Source organism: Polyodon spathula, chromosome 9, assembly GCF_017654505.1.
Source record: "Polyodon spathula isolate WHYD16114869_AA chromosome 9, ASM1765450v1, whole genome shotgun sequence".
NCBI classification, from domain to species: Eukaryota; Metazoa; Chordata; class Actinopteri; order Acipenseriformes; family Polyodontidae; genus Polyodon; species Polyodon spathula.
Window position 1 is genome coordinate 33,494,631 of NC_054542.1, and position 10,365 is coordinate 33,504,995.

The following is a 10,365-nucleotide window of genomic DNA, read 5'->3' on the forward strand; positions in this document are numbered from 1 at the left end:
CTACATGGTAAACGTCATGATTTTGCACCAAGCTTCCGTCATACCTTTCTAGCCTCCTACAGATGTTTCGGATTGCATTTGCGATAAATACTCTGTTTTAGTACAAATATACTGTGCAATTATTGATTACACGTGCACTGGTTGTTTGTAAATGTTACTGTAAAAACAAGATTTTTTTAACCAGTAGTAGCTACAGTATAACACAGAGTAAGAAAGGTGACTTCTGCCAAATTTCATACGTTATGGAAATAGGATGTTGTTTTACATACAAGCATGGGAACTAACGTAGGTAGTAGTTTTGGTGTACAAAAATGTACAAAACCGTGCATTGTGAAAGGCTTATTGTAACATTGTTTTGTTTTGAAAATTCATCTTCTGTGAGCAAATGTCCATACTTCTAGACTTTTCTGTGATCCTGTTTTTGGCCACAGAAGTTGGTGTAAGATTTAAAAATGGAGATATTTTCTGGTGTTTAAATTTTACAACAACTGGACATTAGTTTCTATGTGTTACTCAATAATTAACAAGTTCCTGTTCTAAAACCACTGCTTACTGACGAAACGCTTCACCATTTCCCAAAAATGAACTTGCTCAGTAGATTACAATGATTATTTCGGACAACCTGAGGTGAATAAATGAATAAGTAAAGTTGTAGTATAATACCGATAATGGCATTGCTGTGGCAGTAAGGCAGAATTAAACACAACGCACTGCGGAAATTGACACAGGACAGGAGTGCCTTGTCACCTGGAAGGTGTGTTGTGTGATTGAGTCAGAGCACCATTCGAACATCTGTGTTATAATAATATAAATATTTCTACATCAAGGTGGACTCACGTGTAGTATAAGTTTTTTTTATTCAGCAGCCAGGATATGAAAGGGAATGGGACTTCATTCAAAATGATTAATCCCTCATGATCAAGCCCAGCAAACTGAATTTCTGTGCAAAGCTAGTACGAGCTTCTCCACCACAGTGCTAGAAACGAAAGGTAAACAGTGTTCTGATGTCATTCTTTTTGAAAGAACTACTTTCTCAGCAGCATAATATTTAAAAAATGTTTTCTTTTTCATTTAAAACATTGCTGTAAAGTTAAGCCAACAAACCCTAAAGGGTTAAAGGCACTCTGCTTCGCTTAAAGCCTTTTAGAGGTGTGATTAGCTCATGTTAATCACACCTTCTGGGGTTTACGTTTCTGTAAATACTTGAAAATGAAAACACGTTACAATATACAAAACAAAACATAAGGAGTATCAATTTTTAATGTTCAAGAAAATTAAAAATTGTCTCTAAATCTTGGATTCCTCAAAATAGCCACCCTTTGCCTTAATAACAGCCTCACAAACACAAGGCATTCGGTTAACAAGTTTCAGCGGGAAATCACGATATGTCTTCCCAGCTCTTCTGCAACAATTCCCAGAGATGTAGGGCACTTTTGGGTAGCTTTGCTTTGACTCTTCTGTCCAGTTCGTCCCATACAAGTTCTATGGGATTGAGTTCTGGAGACTGGGCAGGCCAGGTCATTAGATTGAGTTGTCCTTCACTTTCCTTCTTCGTCAGATAGTTCTTGCACAACTTTGAGGTGTGTTTCATGTTATTATCTTGCTGAAGAATGAAGGACTGCCCAACTAGACGTAATCCTGATGGAATGGCGTGCCTCTGAAGTATGCTAAGATAGCCATGCTGGTTGAGCTTGCCATGGACTTGGTAAAGATCACTAACTCTGTCACCAGCAAAGCAACCTCAGACCATGACACTGCCTCCTCCATGCTTGACAGTGGGAACCACACATGCAGAACTCATGCGCTCACCCTCTCTGCGTCTTACAAATAATCGCCGGTTGGACTCAAATATTTCAAATTTTGACTCATCAGTCCATAAGACCAACTTCGACTCCTCAAACGTCCAGTTTCTGTGTTTTTTGGCCCAGGCAAGTCTCTTTCTCTTTTTCTGCTTATCAGTGGTTTCTTTGCAGCAATTCTTCCAGTTAGGCCAGCATCACGCAATCTCCTCTGAACAGTTGATGTTGAAACATCTGTACTTCTAGTAGCATTTAGTTGAACTTGTATTTCAGGGGCAGTTAATCGCCGGTTTCGCAGACTTGTGACTCGAATGAACTTGTTCTCTGATTCTGAGGTCACCCTTGGCCTGCCTGACCTTGTTCGGTCTTCATGAGTGCCAGTTTCTTCAAATCATTTGATGTTCTTGGCCACAGCAATTACAGACACCTGCAAAGTTCTTGCGATTTGTCTTAGATTGACCTTCATTTCTTAAAGTAATTACAGACTGTCTTTTGTCTGCTTAACTGAGTGTATTTTGCCATTTTCTGCTCCCTTACATTCAGGAATGACAAACTTGTGCCTATGCTACCTATATTTATAGTAATCATGGACCCTCACCTGTTAACAATAATTGGTGGCAAAAGGTTAATTAGGTAACATGCTAGTTAACTCAGAGAACATCTAACAAAGACACTTTTATACTTAGGTCAGTGTTCTAACACCGTGTTATACATATTTCAGACTTTTAACTGACTTGGGCTTCAGACTGAAATCCCCTTGCTTTGAGTGACCATTTTATTGAAGTTGACAAGATTTACATTTTCATTTAAAAATATATTTTTTTAATACAATTCACTTATAATTATCAGCTTATATAAGTGCACATATCATATAATGAAATATTAAGAGTTTATAGACAAGTTTATACAGTTAAAAGCATAGATAATCATGAAAAACCTGGTTTCAAGCAGGTGTCCTCAAACTTTTGACTGGTACTGTATATACCACTGGCTTCACTAACTACTTTCATAAACCAAGCTTGTGTATTCATGAAAATGGCATTAAACCAGACAAGAAGAAGCATTGTGTTTACTGTCTGTGTGACTAAGACAGAGAAGAAGTGCATTTGTCTCGGTGCAAAGGTTTATGTGTCAGAGGTAAAACTGCTTTCTGAAGAATGGTAAACAGTGAGTGTCTATACCACTTTGACATGTCCCTAGACTGAGGGAATCTCCCTTTTAGTTGTAGTTTTATTTTTTTCTTAATTAGGTACCTAAATTTAACTGACATTGCAACACTGAAAACCAATGAAATACAGAACAGTTTTGGTGGTACACTACACACACACAATAAACAAAGATTGAAGCCCTGTCCACACTACATAACTGATCTCGGAAATCACACTGAAACGTTTTAATTAATCCAGCTCATAACATCCACACTAGTACCGTTTCATATTTAGTCAGGCTTCACGCGTACACACACTATTAAAGTAGTGTAATCAGAAATTGTGTACGGTACAGCAGTATTGATAGTCTTTCTCAACTCTTTTAGGCGTCTGTTCTGAGTACTGTATTTGTATTGTCCACACGCCAAAACATATCAGAAAGCATTTTGGTATATTGGAGGATACACAAAAAATGCAGTTCGGTATTACAGCGTCCACACTTCTGACAAACCTCACTACATGATGCGATCTAATTTAGAACAGGACTCTAGACTGCCCCGAGGTGGTCTCAAGTCCTGTTCTGAAGTGTTGTATTAAACGCTGTGTAGTGGAGAGAAAATGTACTTCTATCAGTTGATTTTATTTTATAAAAAAATAAAATTCTGCACGATTTAAATTGTAAAAAAAAAATTAATCTGCCATTAGCTCTTTAGTTGGTTAATCGGTCCAATCAATCTGTTAATTGGAGCAGCCCTACTTAAACACATGCATATAAAGCAGCTCCAGAACTGCTGTAGCCTACTTGTTCTGAAACTTTTAGTGGAAAAAATTACATTTAGCTGTTACATAGAATAAATAAATGTAAAGATGTAGCATTTTTTTTAATTTGATTTTTTAAATTTTATTTCATAAACCATACAAAAAAAGAAAGAACCAGTGCCAAAGTGTTGTTAAGTAGCATAGTAAAGGCATTTGCAAAAAGTTGGAAACCATGTTGGCTTTTAGAATGTACAGCAGTTATCACTTGAATGAAATTATTGATAGGTACTAATCACATTAGGGCACAGTACAGTACTAACACTTATACTGCTCAACCCATATGCAGACATTATACATTAGATATGTCATGTTGTATGTAATGTTGCACAAACATTTACCTTTTACTGTTTTGGTGTATAGATTTGAGTGAAAGGACATTGACCTTCCCTGTTGCATGTAGGGTGTTTAGTACTATTTGTAGCTATACTGCAAAACCGTAGTTTTAGATGGTATGACTTGCAGATGCTGGTAGCAGCTGTAAGTTGTCTTTGCACTTAACATCCAGGAAGTTGTGAAAGAACATGTTTTTAAAGGAAGTGCAGTGGGTTTGTTCAAAAAAACACTCCGTTATTTATGAGAATCCAGAAATTTCAGTGGCAACTGTTTAACGATAATCGATGCATTGATTTTTTTTTATTTTTCAAAATAAAGAACAAGCATTAGTTTTTTTTAACAGATGGTACACCGTTGTGCACAATAGTTAAACAAAAAGGCACAACCTGTATGCAAATTAGAACACTTCCGATCATAAAAAAAGAAATACAAAGGACTTGTTTAACAACTGAAAAGAATATGCTTGCGTCTGCATCAAATGTCTGTGGAAACCCATTTCCACCACTGAAAAAAAATAAAAAAGGAATATGTTTTAAATTTCCATTATAAGGTTGACATACTTTCTTGTTATTTTGACTTATTATCTCGAGATTGAGACTTATTAAAACGTAAGTCGAAATAACAAGATAGTATGTCAAAATAAGATACTAGGTTAAAATAATGGGATACTAAGTCAACCTTATAATGGAAATGTAAAATGTATTTTAGACAGAAATGGGCTTCCATAGATGTCCCTTTAACATTGTAATAATAATAAAAAATATTATATTTTGATAGAAGTTATTTCTATCTGAACTATGGTTGTTCATTACTGTTCACATTTTATATCCAAAATCAAAGCAAAACATTTGAATTAATCTCACAAATACTAATTAATTTACCTATCATACTAAATTCAGTACTAAAGAAGGTAATCAGTAGATTTAATATAAAAAAAAAAAAAAACACATATTGCCTTAATTTTTAAATCAAGAAAACATGAATACAATAGGCTTACTTCTGATTTGGCTTGTCCAACACGAATGTAGAGGCCTAAAGTGTGTATCCTAGCAACGTGCTAATCTACCCTACTAGCACTAAAAGAAGCACACTGTCACACACTCAAGGTTTTAATGCTAACCAGCAACAGGAGGCTTCAAACTGGGTTTTAATTTGATGCGTCAATTCACCAGTATGTAATCAAAGCTCTGGAAATTTAAGGACAGATGCATTGATTAATTGTTGGACCCCTAGTATTCACCAGTATAATGTATAGTAGTGACTTGTTTCACCCATTTCTGTCTTTAACCCCATATACAGCAGGTGTCATAGTACGAGACCTTTATTTATGAATACTATTCCCCAGTTCTTTTTCTTTGTAATTAAAAGCAGCTGTAAATGATCTAGTCGCTGGCTCTAAATGTTGGTGCTTCCTCTCCAGGGAGGCCTTCTCAACTGGAATAGGTTTTTCCCCTCTCTGCGTCAGAGGTGGAACGCTAACCATCAAGCCGATCCACGGTCAGCCCAAAACACTCCTGCCAATCCTCCCCAAGAAGTGTCAGAAGAGCAGGTGGGTGCAGCTTTTCTTCTTTTTGTATTGGACTCTTTCAACACTGCGTACATGCGAGTCTTACACAAGATATCTGCAGAATTCTTTAGAAATACAGGAAAGATTAAAAGATTGCCGTTGAAAAAGTACACAGAAAACAAAAAAAGAAATACCGAAAATAATATTTTCTGTGCAAAGCAGCTTGCCAAAACTTTTTTTTTTTTTTTTTTAATAAGGAAGTTGCAGTGTTTGTAGTCTTTTCACTGTTCTTTCCATTTTCAGAAAACAAGTACACCATTTGTTAAGACAAACCTCTCCATGAAATGACACAAATGGGGCGGAGAATAATATATTCTGTAATCCGCATTTTGTTTCCTTCCCAGTTCCAGGGTCTGTTGTGCACCTACAGCATTCTGTCTGCCAGTTTCACCCCCGCCCATGTGGAGTTTTCTACATTCTTTAGTTCTATTCATATGCATTCCTTTCCATCTGTCTCTCTCCATGGGCTGCTTTCTATCAGTGTGATAGCACTGCAGTGCAGTTTTGTCATGTGGAGTTTTAAATTGCTATATTTCAAGATTTTGTTTTATTTCAAAAATTCCCCTCTGTGCTTTAATCATGCCAGAGTCTAAAAATCATCTGATTGATATTGCCTTACACAAGCATTGGAGCCACAATGTTGTCAAACCTCCTCATTGTCACACTTTTTTTTGTTTTGAGGACAATAAGGTAAAAAATGAGGTCTAACTATTGATGCTTAGTAATCTCTGTTTTCCTATGAAGTTCTCAATCAACATGATTTTCAAATAAGGAAGATGTACAAATCTCTTATGTATGTACTACATAACACCCGATCCTATCAATGTCAAGATATCCGTTAAGTTACTTTTTAATTTTTTTTTTATATTCAGTAGTTTATTTTTAAATCAAGTAAGTTTGCTGCATTGTCTACAAAGTTCATCAAACAGTAGTTTTTATACTTTTTTCTCAAACATGACATACAGAATATAACATTTATTTTCTCTCTCGGTATTCTTTAGTTTAAGAGGAGAGAACCACCCCTCTGTAGTGGTTGTTGGAAGAATGAATTCTGCCTGGTTTAAAATTTGACACTTGCCTGGGTATTTTGAAGTTCTTTAATAAAACCCTGTGATCAATACAATACAGTATATATAATACCCAAGTGCTTTTTTGGCAAAGTGGTTGATTGTGTACAGTTGCAGGAGTGTTGCAGTGTGCAATAAACAAACAAGGAGAGTTATAATCCATTGGAAAGATATTTTATTGCATCCAGGTCTGGAAACCAAATAATAAGACCCTAGCAGTACACAGCAATGTATATTGTGCGGCTTAAATAACGGGTTGCAGTCCCAAATAATAAACACAAATATCTGCCCCACAATAATACTAGCACAGTCACCAGTCTAGCATGCCTGCAGCAGTGCTCCTGGTGGGTGATACAGTTTATTTAGTGACAGTCGTGCAGTGCTCTTCCGGGTTAGTGCTGGCCCTTGGCGACAGCTCCGGAATCGTGTTTAGCCATCTAGTATATACAACAAGACAGCTCCGGAATCGTGTTTAGCCATCTAGTATATACAACAAGACAATTACAGACAAACAAAACAAAACACTCCCAAACATTTTTATTCCGCACGTGGTCTCTCGCAGTCCTTACAGTTCAAAATGCTTTTAAACCTAAAGAAGAAACAGATACATCACTTCGACCCCTATTTATATACTCCTATTTATATACTCATGACCCCTTGGTAAACGATTGCAGCCGCTCTTGTAATCCGCGGCTGCCACATGATTTACCTTCCCGATCAATGAGTTAGTGTACCGATGCTTTGTCTCTTTTCTGCATGACCGACTTCCTTTTATCCCTCGGAACGAAGTTTCAGGCCAAGTAGTCTAGAGTACTCTGTTCCCATTACTTAGTGCCCTCACAGGTCGGGAGGAAGATTTACCACCAAGAATCATTCTTTATGTCAAAGTGTTCTATAGAGTTTTTTGTTTCATATTTCAGAGCTTTGAATTCAGAACTCCCTGCAGCAACGGCAATGTTTAATCCATAAATCAGAAATAAGTTACTTTAATTAAATCTGTCCTGATCTGTAAATTGTTAATTTCACGTGGGATGAACAGAAAACATGATGGTTTTGGTAATGTAAAAATAATCAATTTGTAAGTAAAGACTAACAACATGAAACTTTTTACCTGTATGCGCGTTTCTCCTTATTTGGTTACTTTTGTGCTACCCACTTAGAACCATTATGTGTTCTCTATAATAATAATGCACCTAGGAATGACAAAGCACTCAATCTTTAAGGACCGTGTTTTATTGTTCAGTATGGAGAGGAGTAATTTTTATGTCCAGAAAAAACAATTAATTCCACACTTATTGTAAACCCATTTTATTGGCATGCCATTAATTGTATCTTTATTTTACGAAATATTTTTAATCACTAACGTAAATCTCTGTAATTACACAGTACTGCACAAAACACAATACAAGACTTAAACTTTTTGTGCTTCATCGCTAAAATGTAGGGCTTCTCATTTTTTGTTTCCTGGAAATGGTTTTCAAAAGAAGCCACAGATATCAAAGTGTTTGAAGTATGCGCCTGTTGTATTTGAAATATTTATTTTGGGATATACTGATATGAAAACTCCCCAGTAACTTGCCAAAAGCTTATGAGAAGGGGCACATTGTATGGAAATGAGGGATGGCACAGTAGCTAATTCCTGGTAGTAAGTCTAATTCTAATAGTGTTATTTTCTATTGCAGGTGGCTAGACTTATGGAGATGGGCTTTTCCAGAGTGGATGCTTTGGAGGCACTAAGAGCTTCAAATAATGACGTTAATGTAGCTACTAACTTTCTACTACAGCGCTGAGAGCTGTTTCACAAATGTGGTCAATGTGGTCACACAGTGCGAGAAGTAATAACATCACATACCAAGTAGGTATTTTGAAGTGCCCTTGTAAAACACTGCTAGTTTGCATTTTTATTTCCTTGAAATGGGTGTTAAAGGGACGGAAATTACTCTGTGGTTTCAGAAAAACGCTTTTTTTTTACCAAAATGAAGGGCTGCAACAGGATGGATTTTAGTTGATGATTGCAAGATCATATTTAATTGTTAAAGGTGTACTCAATGAAAGGTATAGGTGATATTCTATTGAGTATCTCATTGAAGGAGGTGTTATTTTTGTTAGTTTGTTTTATTTTTTTTATAAAGAAGTCTGGCAAGTTCTTATAAATTACTAGGAGTCTTAAAATGAATGCAGTTGTGCTGGTAAAGGTTTTATCATGTCAAATACAGTGAACTTGGGATTTCCTATACAACCCCTAATTATTGAATTGGTGTTTTACTTTGGAGTCTTATGAACGTAACCCTTAGTGATCAGGGATGCTACTTTTAATTTTACTCTCTCTCTCTCTCTCTCTCTCTCTCTCTCTCTCTCTCTCTCTCTCTCTCTCTCTCTCTCTCTCTCTATATATATATATATATATATATATATATATATATATAATGATATGATGACTATTCATACCTTTTAATATTAAATGTAAACAAGAATATACTGCGTTTGCATAAATACACTGTATTTGTATATATCTACTGGTACTTAATTTGTAGGAAAAAACAACACAGATCCCTGGGTAATAGTGATCAAGCCATTAAAATAATATCTCATTTTTCTCATCAGCTTGCACTTCAAGTTATGAAGCTGCACCAGAAAATGTATTCCAACCCTTCAAACTAAAGTTTTGTTCATAGAATAACACCTGTGTTATTATGGTGTTTCCGGTTGGTTCATGAATGGTTTTACACACCACAGTACAAAGCAATGTATGAATACAGTATACGGCAATTGGTCTGTAACATAACCAGCCACTCACTCACAGGCAAGGTTCGGTTAATTAAAAAGTAAGCAGCTGTTTTTGTAAGTCCCCTTTTGTAAGTCAAGAACTTTGCTGCAAATTATTTTAAATGCTTTAATAAAACCTACCTCACTGACTGCTCCTCCTTGTGTCCATTTCTTTGTTGTTTTTTCAATAGGTAGTGTGTGTAAGTAAACCTGGAGTTTATTTAATTGAGTGTAACAGCGGTGTTAAATGAAATGAAAATGAAGCACCTTATCAAGGAAAGTCTTCAGAGAGGGCTTTACAAAAAGATCAGGACCTTTAATCCCACCCAACAGAACTTGCCTGTTTAATTAAAAACAAGGGAAACTGAATATGTATAGACTTAAAAAGCAAGAGAGTATAAGCCACAGGCAAAGTGTTCTATAAACACGGCACACAGCAGCCTCACAGAATAACATGTTTTGGCACTAATGGGCCAGACAGGCCTGCATTGGTTTACTTCATCAAGCACCCAAGATTATCTGGAAATTAAAAAATAAAATGTATGTAAGTTAACAAGTGACTTCACAAGCATTGCAGAAATGGAGAGAATATAAAAGGAATGGAGTCAAATTGTTCAAAACATTGATGGCTGTATGACAACTGCCAAAAGCAAGTAAATGAGAAAAGTGATTTACTGCTCTACATGTTCTGAAACCATGCTTGATTTTACATTAGTATTAGTAACAAAAAATAATAAAGCCAAAATAGAGTGAGATTTGAAATCACATTCTAATTTTAAATAGACCTTTAATACATATATGGATTGCTGGGTAAACACTGCCAAAATTGAGAATTTAAACCATTAAACCATGCATTAACAATAGTA

The 10,365-nt window shown here is 35.9% G+C and overlaps 1 protein-coding gene across 2 annotated transcripts in view; it reads left to right on the forward strand.

The window, feature by feature from the left end:
• LOC121320689 (ubiquitin-associated domain-containing protein 2-like) overlaps nt 1–9,091 on the forward strand; it is a 57,197-nt gene extending 48,106 nt beyond the window's left edge. For both annotated transcript variants that reach the window (XM_041259256.1, XM_041259257.1), the window contains 2 exons: nt 5,520–5,648; nt 8,416–9,091. In XM_041259256.1, coding sequence (XP_041115190.1) covers nt 5,520–5,648; nt 8,416–8,523 — 237 coding nt within the window. In that variant the 3' untranslated portion in view covers nt 8,524–9,091. The remainder of the gene's footprint in view (nt 1–5,519; nt 5,649–8,415) is intronic.
• Nucleotides 9,092–10,365: the final 1,274 nt, after the last annotated feature.